Source organism: Meriones unguiculatus, chromosome 4 (genome assembly GCF_030254825.1).
Source record: "Meriones unguiculatus strain TT.TT164.6M chromosome 4, Bangor_MerUng_6.1, whole genome shotgun sequence".
Classification (NCBI taxonomy): Eukaryota; Metazoa; Chordata; class Mammalia; order Rodentia; family Muridae; genus Meriones; species Meriones unguiculatus.
Window position 1 is genome coordinate 37310302 of NC_083352.1, and position 16539 is coordinate 37326840.

Sequence of the window (16539 nt, forward strand, 5' to 3'; positions counted from 1 at the left end):
CACGAAGAATGAACAAACATTCTTTAATTCTCAAATACATATAAGAACTTATAAATTGCATTGTATAAACTATTTTTTTCTGTAAGAGGCATTTGAAACCAAAAATGTTTATGTTCCTATATTTAATCATTTTTTTGTGAGATAAAAGGAAAAAAAACTAATGTAAAAAGTATACATCACAAACAGAAAGAATAAAAAGCATGAAAATTGCACATGGTGATGAAATACACATGATGTTAGAGCAAGTTAATCAGCTGAGGTGGCAGTGATAATAAGATAGTCTTTCATAAGCACAACATGAACGGGTACATATTTTTGTAGTTCATTAAAATGATGAAACCCAATCTTTTCGTACACTTGTAACTATCCCCCCTTGACTATTCAGTTCAAAAGCATCTTCCATAAAAAATAAGGTACAATTTTATTTGCCATAATGAGCTGAGATATGTTCTATTATGATGTAAAATGCTCCTTTAACGCATACTTATCCTAAAGCTTCCTGGAGAAGGCAATATACTGCCTATCATGCAAGCTTTCATTATCTGATGATTAATGTTCCTTACAGCATAGGTATACTACCTTGTTAGCATTCTTCAGGTGTTCCACAGCCTCCCAAAAGCCAATCAGCGTCCGCTTGTCCGTCCGCTCCATGTATGTTCCAAAGCGCTCTCGGTAGAAAGGATTGGTCATAATGTCTTCAAACTGAAGAATCTATTAAATATAACGTTTTGAATAAAAATGGATACCAGAGGCCTATAGGGAGTGGTACTATTAGGAGGTATGGCCTTGTGGGAGTAGGTGTGGCTTTTGGAGTGTGTCAACTGGAAGTGGGCTTTGAGGTCTCAGATACTCAAGCAATGCCCAGTGTCAATCTCTCTTCCTGCTGCCTGTCTACCTGGATGTGGAACTTTCAGCTAAATCTGCAACACCATATCTGCCTGCAAACTGCCATGTTTCTCACCATGAAGATAATGTACTAAACCTATGAACTGTAAGCAGCCCCAATTAAATGTTGCTGTGATCATGGATGGGGTCTCTTCATAGCAATAGAAACCTTATTTAAGACACAAAGGTTTTCTAAAGATCAATTTCAAGTACCAGTCTTTAACTCCATGAATTAACTTCTACAGTCAGTGCATTTTCAGTTCATAGACAATGTAATGTAATATACCTAATAAGATGAAATATCTATCATGTTCCTAAATTTTAAATTCAGATTACTGAACACTCAAAATACATATACTAAAAAATCACTAATTTTATATTAAACATTTAGTCATTCAACAAATAATTATTTGACATATCTACTTGATATCAGGACACAGATAACAATACTTGTCCTAATGAGAGACATGATTCTAAAAGCAATAGTTGCCAATAATAAACAACTGAAGAGAAATTTATAAAAGACTAGAGTCTGATGGTTTGGCATTTGTTTTTTCTGTCATATTTTATATAGGTAAGGAAAAATACAAATAAATTTGTATCCTGATTTTTTTATTGTTTATAGTGCCACAGTCACTAACAAATCTTAAGTAAATTTTATTTTTATTTTAACTGGCTCCTAAAACTCTACTATATAGGTTACCAAATCACTTCCATCACTCATTTATTGCTTTGTAAATTCACAGAAGAAGTGAACTGTGCATATCTGAAGATACAGAGGGAAGAACCATGAACAGGAGCTGCTGTAATAAGAGGAAGCAGATGACCCTCATAATGATTGATGACTCAATCAGCAGAAATGCCACTAATTAATTTAGAAGTAATAACATTTAATAGGTAGAACTCAAATACAATTAGAAGCTTTTATTTTGAAATTCTTAAAAATTAACATGATGGCAATTTATAAATATTCTGAAATATCACTATTAACATATTTCTAACATCACATGCAAAAAGTCAGTACACACTCAACCCTTCTCTCACCAGCCCTTAGGAAGTCTGTGCCGTTATTCAGAATATATTTTTAAGGAATTTCTGAAAACTAATGAAAGAAAATGACTTACTGAGTATTCAAAATGAAAATATTCAAACATACCAATTTTGTATTACTTACTGAGTCTTCAACTAAGTGTGTTTTCTGTTTTGGGTTTTTTCCATCTACTTTGCATCTTTTTACACTTACTTTACATCTACTTCAGGAACAGAACCAGTTTCCCATAAAAGAAGCTAGTTGGTACAAATATTGTCAACCACAATGCACAGCAAACAAACAGATGTGCAAGCTAACCTCAAAACAGGCACACAGCGGCACCAGTGTGTAAGCATCACATATCTTAATATTCTCTTTCCCCTTTATTTTTTCTGAACTCGTCAATCTTTCCATTGGGGATCATTTGTGTGTGTGCATGGGGCAGAGGAGGGGAGGGTCCTTGAGCAGAGCAAGACCAAGATTTCTCTGTTTTCATGTGGCAATAAAACCTTTCAGTCCTGTAAGCTGTCACTCTGTCATTTGGCCTCAGCTCTTTAGAATCTGCAGAATGAAGAGGGTGCCCTTACTTCACAGAGATTCATACTAGTTATGAATCGCATACACACACACACACAAAAAAAAAAACTGAGCAGGAGACTGAATCAAGAGTTTTTGAGAAAACAAATAATGATACATAAAATAAAATAGATATTGGTGTATTAAAAAACCAAAACTTCAGAGGTTCACTTTCTAGGCAAGGAAATATAAATGAAAGCATTAGCAGTTCAGAAAGGATTAAGAGTTCAGTTAAAGCTGGGACCAGATTGGAGGGCGACTCAATGCCAGAATAAGTGCTTCATATACTCAACAAACACCTAGTGTTCAATTCCAAGCTCTGAAAGGGGGGAGGACAGACAGACACGAACACATGCACACACACACACACACACACACACAACCTCTTTAAAGGCTTTATAAAATTAACAGTGAAATGATCTAAGCCTACAGTTTTCTTTGGGGAAAAATTTTTAATTCTGAATTAATTTTCCTTAATACAATGAAGGCCATTCAGATTCTTCTTTTTGCCACTCTTAATATTTGGGAATTTTAAAGAATTAATCTATTTCATTTAAAGTGACACATGCATTCACTTAAAACTGTATGTAGGTTACTCTCTTTTGAGATGCTGCCCTCCACTCTTAGGTATAGATCACTGCCCCGTCATCTGTGTGTGCTCGTGTGTGTGTGCGTGTGTGTGTGTGTGTGCGTGTGCACATGCACGTGGACATGCATGCATGTATGGGTGTACATTTGCACATGTGTGCAGTTGTGTGTGCCTCTGTAGATCAGGGATGGATGATGGGTGATTCCTTGGTCAGTGTCACGTTTTTCTGGATAGGGTCTGTCACTGGAACTCAGCTCCATGGCTAGACTGGCTGACCAGCAAGCTGCAGTCTGTCTGGCCCCTTCCCCTGGTGTTAAGATTATAGGCAGATGCTACAGAGCCCAGCCTTTCATGTGGGTGTCAGGGATTCAAACTCGAGTTCTCTTATGTGGATGTGTGGCACGTATGTAACTGACTGAGCCACTTTCCCAGCCCCCGACTGTCCTTTTTCTTAAGGTTTTCTCTCTCCTTTTCTCTGAGCCCCCCATTCGTTAAGTCTACATTAATATTTTTCTGAAAATCCTCCATCTTTCACATGCAGTATCTGCTGACATCCCCTTTCTCTTTCTCACACAGTTTTCACTGTTTCTCTTTTCTTCATTCTAGTTCTTTTAAGTTGTACCCGTTAAAAGTGGATGGACCTTTACAGCACTAATTTCAAATTTCATACCTTTAGATTACAGACATTACAGTGTGTATTTTTCCTAAGTGTTGGTTTAACAGTGTCCCACAGACACTAACACACATCCTCACTCCACTTAAGTTATTGATTTTCCTTTATGATTTCCTTTTAACTGAAGGCTTAGTTATGTTATTTTTAGTTCCAAAAATCAGGGAATTTTCTAGATCTTTTTCTATTATTCACTTCTAATTTTAATTCTACTGTGGACAGACAATAATCTCTGCATGAATTCCTTTAATTGGGGAGAATAATTGTATCATTCAGCAATATAATTTTTCTTAGTGCTTGCCTAGTGTATAAAAGTGAGAAACCACACACACTGCTGTTTCCCGAGTAACTCTGGGAAATGTCTACTAGCTCCAGTTAGAGTTGCCGATGGCCAGGTCAGCTGTAGCCTTGCCCACATTCTGTAGACCTGCTGTAACACTTGCTTAGAGAGGCTGATTAATGTCCACAACCATAACTGAACACTCTCCCATTCACTTGTTAGGTTTTGCTTTATGTCAAGATGTCAACTCTTCTTTACGTCAAAGAAATTCTCTTACTGACTAAATACATAGTTAGGATTTCATGTTTTCTTCATGGTTTGATTCCTTTATCATAATATAATGTTCTTTATCTCTGGTTATATTCCTTGTTCTGAAATCTGTTGTGGATTTTAACAACAATACAAAAACAAATATGTTTTTGTTCAGGTGTGGGATGTGGGACTGATTCAGATAGGCCACAGCAGCAGACTATTTGCCTCCCGTGGGCTCTGAGAGGAGCTTTTTGCCAGCTACAGAGAGTTTAAATCTGAGGATTCTAGAGAGAGGGTGGACTCTTAGAGCCCAGAGAGTGGAGATCCAAGAAAGAACAATGCTGCCCTTACTTCCTCCTTGCTGCTCCTGGTTGCTGTTGTGAGACAAGAAGTTGGAGATCTCCTGAAAGGAAAACTGGACTGGCTGCAGGAACTCACCCCCCACCCCAACCCTAACCAGCAGGAAGCAGATAAGAGAACTGCAACCCTCTCCCATTAACCCTTTCTCTCTCCTACCTGGTGTTGGAAGGAATAGGAAGAATAGGAAGGAATAGGAATAGGGGTGGAATAGGACGAAAAAGATAAAAGAAGCAAATAAATGTGTTTTTTTTAAGTACACCAATAGAAATCTGTTTTGTCTGACATCAGCATTAGCTACCCCACGTTTCTTTTATTAGTGTTTACAGGACATGTCCTTCTCTTTCTTACTTTTTAATCTAACTGTTTCCTTATAGTTCATTTCTTATAAGGAACATACTTTCCCAGCCTTTTAACATGCTGGCAATCTCTTTCTTTAACACTGGATGGCCTAACTAATTTAGAAGTGAATATTTTGAAGTAAACTTGATGGTAATTCTTGACCAGATTGAGATTAGGTATAGAAAAGTGTTCTCTCCATTGATGAAGACAAAAGTCAAATCAAACCAGTTTTAACTCCAGCAGAACAAACCACTATTGGGATTCTACACTATTTCTGCATCTTTCAGACTTAAGAAACACTTTGGCTATAAGAATAAGCTCATGCTATAAAAAGTATGTTTCTCCTTTCCCAAGTATTTAGAAAGAATGAATTTAAAATGCAGCAAGCTTTGGACTGTCTTCTTGTAGCCATCATACAGCAACTTGCACAGAAAACACATTCCCACCACTTTCCTGCACCATAACCTTAACACTGGAAAGCCATTGGGTTCCTCTCTTAGGTTCACATGTTGTATCTCTACTTGGCCATTTACGTTTTTATTTTATAATAAAATGGGATTCTTTGTAAATAAGCATTTTATCCTATTCCTTATTCTAGTCTAATAACCAAGAGATGGTGAACCCTCAATCAGTGTCTGTTGAATGAGTGAATGAATTAAAATAATGGAAGAACACAAGATGAGTTCCTTCCCTGTGATAAATATTGGTAGACATTAAAACAACAAAAACTGAGGGAAGAAGGCAAAATTCCACCTGCCAGGTCTCCTCTCCAACCCTCACCACAGTAAAGCTCCCATTTTCATCATAAAGCAGAATGCCAGAAAGTCCAGCTGTGAGCAGTCAGACAGACCATAATGTGGCTATCCCACTATCAGACAGAGGCTCCTTGAGAATGCACTGGTGCCACTTATGTAAGATGCTATAGAATTCTACCCTATAGGATGGCGACCTTCCTGAGGATCTCTGATGAAGAGCAAGTCCAGAACAGAGAGGAACGTGAGCTCATCCTAGAAGAGAGGCAGGGGAAGCATACCACGCGCCTGGTTCAGACACACACGGTTGGGGACGCAGACTCCAAGTCAGGGGAAAGAAAAACTGGAGGCTGCTGCCAGGTTAAACTCCAGCACTAAAGTTTTCTTTGTGGCCGATGTCTGATGAAAGAGGGATTTGGCATTTGTGGTGAAGCCCTGCTCCTCCAGCTCCTTGGGACACACTGCAGCAGTGTCCTCCATCCAAACTTTTTCCAGGTCTTAGAAAACAAGTGTAGTCCCTGAACCTAAAATAGTTCCTAAAATGGGGCCAGAAAGTATCCCTGTCCTCTGCAGGTTTTAATCGCTATCACCAGACAGTCCAAGATGCTATGACACAAAAATTGGCACTGCCATGCTACGGTGTAGTCAATAGATTTGTGAATCAAGCACACTGCCACTTCATTATCTAAAGACCAAGAAAATAGCTCGTAGCAATTTGGCCAGAGCTAAGTGCAGTAGTCTCTCCTTCCTAGGAGGTACTTTTGATCTAGTTGTTAATGGGTGACTTTGATCAGAAACAGAATGTTTCTCTTGAAGTGGGGGTGAGTAAAGAAAAGAAGCGTGTAAAATATGTGCACACATACATCTGCCTATCATCAACTGCCATTTACAGGATTTCAGGACAGCCAGGAAAGGTAGCTTTTCCTCATGAAACATGCCTTAAATACTAAAGTTGTAGGGGTGGGGGGGTATGCTCACACCGTGCTTCTAATAAATTGATATGGTCAAACAAGAGGCTGCAGATTCTACCTTCTGGCTCTGAGGCCCTTCCCCTTCATCCAAGGCCCCGTCCTCTTGCTGGTCGTAGGCAGGGCCTCCCAGGATGCGGATCCTCTTCTCACACTGCTTCTTTGCCACTGTCAGCTGGTTAATGTACCTTTTCATGTTCCTGGCCCTCAAGAGGTCTGTTTTCATGGCAGCTGATTCCTTACCTTGAATAAGAGGAATAGCAGTCAGTCAGGAGACAAGGAACACAAGAACCTGAGCCAGACTAGTGTCTGATATACTGCTTTTAATTTTTTAAACTGAATTTTATTTTATTTTTGAGGCAGGGTTTCACCATGTAGCCCTGACTGGCTTGGAGCTTGCTTTGAAGACTAGACTGGCACAGAAACCTGCCTGCCTCTGTATCCTGAGTGCTAGGATTAAAGGCATGAGCCATCACCTGGCTTTGATGTGCTGTATTTCAAGCAACAGATGAGAATTCAATAGATGGGAATTCATTATAAGCAAGTACAGGTTTGTAAGTAAAACTCTAACCATTTATAAATCTTACACAAGTGTAAAATGTTTATAAAACCTCTCCATATGTACACTCAGTAACTGATTTATGAACATATGAATATGTAATATCTGACTATGGGTATTTATACATATTTATTTATAGGCATGTACTGAGCGTGCACCCTGTGTCTGTCAGGCACTGGCTTGACTTTTGAGATTCAAGGCCAGTTGTTTCACTTCATGGGACATTTTAGAGTTTAGTAAGGAAAAGAAACAAAGATAGCATAAACAATTAAAAGTATAATATGGGCATAAAGGAAAATATAGACACCCTCAAATGGTTTCACAAAGGTCTAGCCTGGGCTTTCTTAAGGACATTACATCCATGCAGACACAGACAACAAAGAGAACATGGCAGACAGAAGGACTAGCAAGACTGGAAGTGAGAACCCTGGACCAGGAAAATGAGAACTCTGGGGCCTGTAGCGCAAATGTAAATAAAGCTCAGCTCCAGATGAACCTAAGGTAGTCGAAAGCCAGACGACACCAGGGCAAGACTATGTTCTTCTATTCAAATGTACTGCAAGACTTTTAATGGGCTTTGACAGAGCGGCTGTCTTAGTTAGGGTTTCTACTGCTGTGATTAAACACCCGGACAAAAAGCAGTTTGGGGATAAAATTTATTTATTTATTCCATCTTACACTTCCACACCATTGTTAAGCCACACTTTTCCTTTCTTGTTCATAGATGATACATAAACACAGTATCACAATATAAAGACTATTAAAAACTTTAAGATCCCACAGTCTTTATAAATTCAAACATATATAAAGCCCAATGTCTATTTAAAATATTCAAAATCTCTCTTAAAAAATCTAAAATCTCAAAAAAAATCTAAAATCTCTCTAAAATTACAATATTTCTCTAAAACATCCAAAGTTTCTCTAAAATATCCAGTCTCTCTAAAACACCAGTATCTCTCTAAAATTCCAAAACTGTATTAAAAACTCGGTCTCTTAACTTTGTGTTCCTGTAAAATAAAAAAATAAGTTAAATATAAGTTACACCAAGAGGAAGAAATAAGACCCAGACTCATTCCAATCAAAGCAACACCAAAGTTCAAAAGTATAAAGAATTTCGTGCTTGCTGGACAGTAGTGGTGCATGCTTTTAATCCCAGCACTCAGGAGGCAGAGACAGGCGGATCTCTGTGAGTTCAAAGCCAGGCCGGCCTACAAAATCCAAGACAGCCAGGGCTGCACAGAGGCACCCCGTCTCGAAACAACAACAAGGAGTGTAGTGCTCCACCCACTCACGATCCTCTGAGCTCCAAAGGATCTAGCTCCCCCTCTCCAGCCTGCCGTCCCCAGCACACACACACACACACACACACACACACACACACAGACACTCACACACAGAGACACACACACACACACACACACACACAGGGCAGCTAGCTCCCCCTCCAGCTTGCCGTCCCCAGCACACACACACACACACACACACACACACACACACTCACACTCACACACTCACACACACACTCACACACACACAGACACACACACATGCACACACACACACACATACACATACACACATACGCACGCGCACACACACACACACACACACACACACACACACACACACAGCTTTATCACCTAGGCTCAGGGCAGCTCCACTCCATGGCTGATGCTGTCTTGGTGTCATCCCGTGGGTCCTGGCAGCTCTAAAATGCTGGGGTCTGCTATATCTGGGCTGCACTTTCTCTGATAGCCTCTGCTAGAGCTCTCTTTAGGGACTCCAGCCCTGCCACACAGTACCAAGCCTCATCTGCTCTCCACAACCCCTTCATGCCATCAAAACCAGGTGGCACTCTTCCACATCACCAGGTGTGCCTGTTAGCATGAGATGCAGCATTTGCCCCCTCTGGATTGGCCTCTTCTTAACCACAGCTGATTCTTCAGTCTCAGTTTAGTGGTGTTGCTTGTCTCAGAGAAACAAGAGTTCCACTTTAGTGGTTCTTAATTTAAAATATCAAATAGCTCCAATAATGTCTTTAAGGGACCCCCAAGCTTCCCTCTCAAGCCCCACAACTCAGGTCTCCTCCATCTGCACTGCTCACTGCGTTGTCTTCTAAGTCCCCACATCTCATTAAATTCCAAGCAGTCAATGGATTCTCTAGCCCAAAGATGCACAAATCCTTCCACAATCACCCAAAGAAACACACGGTCAGGTCTGTCATAGCAATACCCCAATTAACCTGTTAACAATTTCCGTCTTGGTTGGAGTTTCCTATTGTTGTGGTAAAACACCATGACATAAGCAACTTGGGGAGGGAAGGGTTTAGTCCACTTATGACTATTAGGTCACAGTCCATTGTTGAAAGAAGTCAGGGCAGGAAGTGATGTGGAGACATACAGTGATGCTGCTTACTGGCTTGCTCCTCACGGCTTGCATAGCCTGCTTTTTTTGTAGCACTCAGGATCCCCCAACACTAGGCTGGCACTGCCTATAGTGGGCTGGGCTCTCCTCATCAGTCGTCAATCAAGAAATGCTCCACAGTTTTACCCACAGCCCAGTCTGGTGGGGGGCATTTTCTCAGTTGAGGTCTCATCTTCCAAAATCACTGTGTCAGGCTGACATACATCAGCCAGCATATGTGCCATGGAGAAGTTCAATTCCATCTGGTTGCATAAGAAGCAGGGTCCGACAGTGAGAGACTGTTGGCCTGAAGGAAAGGTCACTGGAAGACTGCCTTGGTAAGGCTGAGCTGAGAGGGAAGGAATTGGTAGTTCATGGCACTGACAGTTCAGAGGATTTAGGGATTTGAGGATTAAGAGCCAGTGGCCAACAGACAGACTAAAGGGAAAATAACTCAGAATTAAAAACAATAGAAGAGGCATTAAAAGTGGCTTCTACAACTTTGCTAGAATCACAAATGGAGAAAGCGAGGCCCATTACTGGATCTGGAGCATTAGAGAGAAACCGGATCTGCGAAGATTACAAATTCAACTTGGATTCTGTGGCAGATATTCTCTGAAAGTGGCCCCAATATTTTCCATCTCACATACTCCTTTTGCAATGTCATTCCTAGCAATTTCTCTATGAAAAGCAGGACATACGTCGTTCGGTGGGCTTACAGCCAAGGTGGAAGCGACCTGCAGTTTTGTGACACTGTGCATGCCAGCCACTGCCAAGGCATCCAGACTCTGGGGTCTGAAGAATCACTCCGTGGAGACATGTATTACAGAGTGGAGCCTGACTCCCACAGACCTTGGCTTCACTGAGACTTTGGCACACATTAAGTTCCAGCCTGGCACCCCAGAAGTCCACCAGCTTGAGTGGGAATTACAATGGATGTTACATTAAACAGGAGAAAGGAATTCTTCCCAAAGCCGGCCCCAATACAGAATCACAAGCAAGAGCGAGGGCCATTGCTTAGGACAACTTAGGTCATGTTTGTGTGTGCATGCTGGCTAGTGTTATGTCAGCCTGACACAAGACTGCCCTTAAGACAAGCCTGTATTGCATTTTCTGGAGTCCTGTGGGAAGCTCCCTGTGGGCACTGCCATCTCTAAGCTGGTGTTCCTGGTTATTATAAGAAGTAGGCTGCGTAAGCCACAAGGAGCAAGCTAGTAGCAGCATTCCTCTGTGGTCTCAGCTTCGGTTTCTGTCTACAGGTTCCTACTCTGACTCCTCCTCCTGCTAGAATACAAATGTAAGCTAAAATAAATCCTTTCTTTGCCAAGATCGTGGTGTTTTATTACAGCACTAGAAACCCCAAGACAGTCATGCAGCAAAAGATAACATAGAGCAGGCAAATGTGGCTGGAGCTTTTCAGATACACACATGGGAACATAAGGTACATGAGTGGCTGAGACAATGCAAAGGGAAACAAAATATTCCAATAATGTTAACAAACCTTATACCTAATGTGAGAGGGACACAACAAGAGGATTATAGATATGGGTATAATTAGATACAATTTATATACTTATTTTCTTTTTTCCACGTGTATGTGTACATAGTGTTAGAGTATATAGGTGTATCTGTGTGAGGGACATGTGTGTGTCTATATATGTGCATGTTTGTGCACATACATGTGTGTAGAAGCCCAAAGCACATGTCAGAAATCCCCCTTGGTCACTCTTCTACCTTACTTTTTGAGGCAGTGTTTCGAGAGCCAGCTTGCTCTAGGGATCCCCAGTTTCCAACTTCTAGGGAGAGAATTACAGGTAGGCCACCTTACCAGCCTGGCAGTGACATGGGTTCTAAGGACCCAAACTCCAGCCCTCGTTTCTGCAGCAAGCACTTTAAGCACTGAGCATTCTGCTCAGCCTCGTCTTATCTGTCCATAACTAAATGTTGCCAATCAGAATGTCTTAGGGATCTCTCAGGTACTACTGTATGCACAGGAGACAGGGCAGTGTACAGGCAGACAGAGCTGGGCTGGGGAGGGAGATGGCTCAGTAGTGAAAGCACTTGCTGTACAAGCACAGGGGCTACAGTATGGATCCCTGTTTCTCTTCTTCAGAGCCAGAGTCCTTAGAAAAAGCACCAGAAGAATGTTAGCCTTATTGTTACTGGCCTTTCGACCACATTTGACACAGTTCACTCACCAATTCAAGAAGTACTTGATGAGTCTAGGACAGAGGTGACCACTGCATTAAAAATACAAAGGTGACCCCTGGGAATGGCAACTGGGTTTGCAGGAGTCAGAACACACTCTGAAGATGAATCATAATGCATTTGGTTAGGGTCTATGTTTGCTTTCTCTCAAAGCACAATCTGAGTAAGGTTTCTGCACATCTTCCCTGGAGACTTCAGTTCATGCCTTCCTTTGAGTCTCCCTTAGTCACCACATGCAATGCACAAGCTAGTACCAAGGCAGGCTGAGCACATCAATATTGTGAAGCGCACTCATTGTCAGGGGAAAAGTGGCCTTCTCGTACCCACAATCACAGGTAGACTGCAGCTCTACAGCCGTCCATACATGCCAAGAGTGTGGATGTTTCCCCATACGTAGCTGAGGAGCTATCATCATCTCATTTCAAACATGGCTTCTGAACTTGTCCTCTGTTGGCTAATAGTAGTACTAACCAGAGCTGCAACTATCTCAGAAATTATCAAAAAGGGGGAAAATATTTTAGAATTCTATTGCAGTTAGCTTCAAATTAGTCTAGTACATACCAGATGCTTTGTGGGTATAAGTTCACTTTTAAATACACACACACACACACACAGAGAGAGAGAGAGAGAGAGAGAGAGAGAGAGAGAGAGAGATTGAGAGAGAGGAAGAGTGCCCCATTACCAACTCCTCTTGTCAGAGGGTTTGAGACACATAAACATATTTTCTTAGGACTTAGCTGAGGTTCAAGATGACTTCCTAATACGAAGCTGGCAGCGTTTTCCAGCAGCTACTAATTGTCATAAACTGCAAATTAATGCTGCCAGGAACTCAAAAATATTTGCCTTTCTCTTCAACTTGGGGCTGCTGTGTTCTTTCTGAATAAAGAGCAAACAGAGTTACCTTACCAAACCTACCACCTAAAGTGTCACAGTCTCAAGTGTCACTTCACCACAGTGGAGGAAGTAGAAACCACAGCAAGTCGAGAGCAGAGCCACATACTCCACAGTGGAGACAATGAAGCTCACAGACCTGGCACAGCCTCATCCTAAGCTGCCGTTTCCTTCTTCAATCACCCCATCTACTAAAGCTGGGAGAGTTTCCTTTTGTTTAGGGTTCCAACATGCATGTGATGCATTTCTGAAATAATTATGTCAACTCAAGGCACACACTAAATTTAGAACCCCCTTCCAAGTCAGCCCTGAGTGATGAGCACACAGATCTAAGCTACAGATCAGAACATATAGCCTCCAACTGCTGAGGTGAAGAGTTAGCTAAATGAGCAGTGTAGTGGAGATTTCTATGACTAGAAATCAGGATACCTTCATACCAATTCTGACTTAAATATGTGACTAACTTCTACTTTCAAGCTGGACGTCTTGGACTCAGCCCCCTTCTATAAGGGGCAGGTGCTGTCTTGGGGAGAGTGGAAGAGAATTGGCTGTAAAAAAGAGGAATCATGAGACTACAATCAGTGTGGCAAAAGTGCCCAAACCCTCAATGCTTCGAGGCCAAAGAAAGACAAAGGAAGGTAGTAATGCTGGGCTGCAGATGGTACTCACCACAGAACTGGGCAGGGAGAAACCTTGGCTACAGCCCCTAAAAGCAAGAACAGGAAAACAGCCCAACACCTTCTATTAGTCCAGCCAGGCTGTTACACACAATGCCATAGTCAACCACCTCTCACCATTCTGGAGGCTATCTCGTCCAAGATCGATGTGTCATCACATTCTGTCTTTTTATTATGTCCCCACATGGAGCAAGGGGCAGGGCAGCTTTCTAGAGCCCCTTTCTTGGGTCTTAATTTCCTTCCAAAGACCCAATCATCTTTTTTCGTGGGCTTTGGTGGTATATACATGGGTGTGTGTGCATGTGCACATAAAGGTGGAGGCCAGAAATCAATACATGGCATCTTTCTCAATCACTCCGTTAATCTTAATGGATGTTATTTCTTAATCTCTGTTCCAGGCTGCCCATCCATACATCTGTGACGTGACTGTATTCTCAATATGGAAGTACTCCTGCATTTGTTATTAGACTATGACCTCCTTTAGTTCAAGGACACTTTTAGTCATTACACTGCTGTGCCCGATCTACAATGGCACTCAAGAAATGTTTGCTGAGTAAAGAAAGGCCCATTTCTAATGATTCATGGATATTCTCTGCTGATATGAAACATCTCGAAAGATCCCAAGGGCTCTCCTACCTGTGGAGAATCCGAGGAAATATCTTTGAGATCGGAGAAGAGACATTAAGATATTAAATATGACAGACAGGCAGGCAGTTCCTGACAAGAGTAAAAGAGCAGCACACAAAGAAGACATGGGGTATGGGCAACTGCTTAGACAGGACAGGGAAAAAGAAACTCCATGAGGCTGGACCACAGTGATGGGTCAAATGGCAGGAGGCAGAGCAGAAGACAGGTCAGAATGTTCATGGCAAAACAAGAGTCTTGAAGCATTTGAAAGCATTGATTGATATCACAAGATCTATACAGATTGTTAAATCACCAAAACCTCTGGAGAGAATTACACAAGTAGTCAACAGTGCCCAACCCAACAGTCAAAGAGAATGAGAACTGGAAACAGTTCCTGGAAGTTAGCCAGTGCTTGCCAACCTCCTCCAGTTCCAAGACCAACAAGAGCTTAACGTAAGCAATGGGGAAAATCCAAACAGTATATATTTGCCCATTACTTGAGTGAATAAAGATTGGGGGAAGAGAGTTTGTTGAGTGAATTAAACCAGAAACAAACTGTTCACTATAAGTTTGCGATAATGTTATCCTCATCTCACACAATTTAATTTTCATGCTCATAAGCCAAGCATGAGTTCTGTCACAGGCCTCTCTGACAGAGCCCTACCTGATATACTCCTATCTCTAGGCACTACTCCCTCCTGAAGGGCTGGAAGGGTCACACTGGCCTATAAGCCTCCAGGGCTCTCCCTGCCTTCAGTGGACTCCTCATTCAAGCTCCCATGTGAGCCGTGAAGCTGTCCTGGCTTGGGAGGTCAATTGCTGAACTCTGCCCTCAGTGTAATCGTGCCGGTTCTGAACAATAGTAAACTAAACACATTAAAACAGAACACTGTAATAAAACTGCCATCCCTGTTACTCTTGTGCCTTAGATCCATTTCAGTAAGTGTTACATGACCTAATACATAGTCAATGGAAGTAGCTCTGTAGCTCAGGCTACAGATGTCAACATGGATACTTTGGACAAAAAGCTTATTTCTATCTAGGATGGCATGGAGCCATAGGAGAGAAATTTCATCATGCTACCCTCAACAGTGCTACTTAGAACTATAGTAACCCAGTGAGAAAGGGACTTTTCTGAACTAAATTTATACCAGCAAGGAAAATCATGGAAAAGATGAGGTCAGTGAAATCTAGTACATTCTTTAAAACATCTGTCAGACTTCCCTGTAAGAACAATGAGAATAAGGAGAGGAACACACCAATCTCCTTACAGGTTCTGTTTTTGGAGGTTTCAAAGACAAGCCTTCCTTCCTCATTCAGAGTAAATCTCCCCAGCACCAGCAAGGCCTGTCGTGACTGGTCAATGCACCTTTGTAAGCTAATGTCCGTCTGTTTTCCTCCAGCCTCTTTTGATCCACAGCAGCTTTCTCAAACACACCTCCAAGCTTCAACCTTAAGGGTTATGCTTGCCTTCCCTTCAGAAGACACTCTCAAGTCCCTGGTCAGCGACCATACCTCACCATCTGGGTGAGGCTTCTCATGCTGCTACTGAAGATAAGATCAGCCCATTTCAGGTGACCAGATCTCACCCCGCACCTAGACACACTGTCCTGCAAAGCAGTTACCACCTCCTGACAAATCTGTGGCTTTTTGCTGTTGACGTCCTCCCAGCTCGGCCAGAGACTTGCTTCATTGCTGAGGTGTTATCACTGCAGTACCCGCTCAGCAAGGCTTTCACGGCCCTGTGTGCATGGCCTTCCCTAGGTGCTGAGGTCAAGAACCAGCACCTCTTCCTCATCTGTACTTCCTCGATTGCTCTGCACACAGCTTCTGCTTTCTGTGAGTGACTGGAGGGGATAAGTCAAAGCCCTCAGGCCAATCTTTCTTCTTGTGCTAACTGGAAACTTGGGTCTCTGACCCAACTCTCCTTTGTTCTTTTGGTACACTGCTACCTGGCAGGGATTTGAATAGATCTGGGAACTTTTAAGAGAAGTCTGTTCTTCCAAATGACAGTGGGGTATTCCTGTCTGCAGAAAATTCTGCGCTGTAGATGCCCCCCAACTTTATATATGTAAAGGGGAAGTGGGGGAGCAGCAGGCATGCTGCAAGGAGCTAAAAGCCATCTGCATATCCAATCCCCAGCCCAAGCTTGGGCAAGAGCTCTGTTCTATCTGAAGAGAAGCAGAGAGGCAAGATGATGGAGCACATAAATCTGGGCTCTAGAACCTAAAACACAAGTGTAAAAAGAGGAAAAGTCATAACAATCCAAACACTTACCTGCTGGAAAAGGCTAAGTGGACCACAACACTAACGTGCTGAAACCACTGAAGTGACCATCAAGAGCATGCTTCAAACAGAGATGTTCACGAAAAACACACTCACAACACTCAAAACTAGGCTCAGTCAGGCTTAGCTCTAAGATCTGTGGCCACAGCTTAATTTTTAGGTTTTTAAGGTTAAAGTGCTTGCCTTG

The 16539-nt window shown here is 42.0% G+C and overlaps 1 protein-coding gene across 3 annotated transcripts in view; it reads right to left on the reverse strand.

The window, feature by feature from the left end:
• The window catches only part of Snx25 (sorting nexin 25), a 110717-nt gene that overhangs the window by 24230 nt on the left and 69948 nt on the right, over window positions 1–16539 (reverse strand). For all 3 annotated transcript variants that reach the window (XM_060381715.1, XM_060381717.1, XM_060381716.1), the window contains exons 7-8: window positions 6763–6944; window positions 580–711 (exon numbers count right to left, since the gene is read on the reverse strand). In XM_060381715.1, coding sequence (XP_060237698.1) covers window positions 580–711; window positions 6763–6944 — 314 coding nt within the window. The remainder of the gene's footprint in view (window positions 1–579; window positions 712–6762; window positions 6945–16539) is intronic.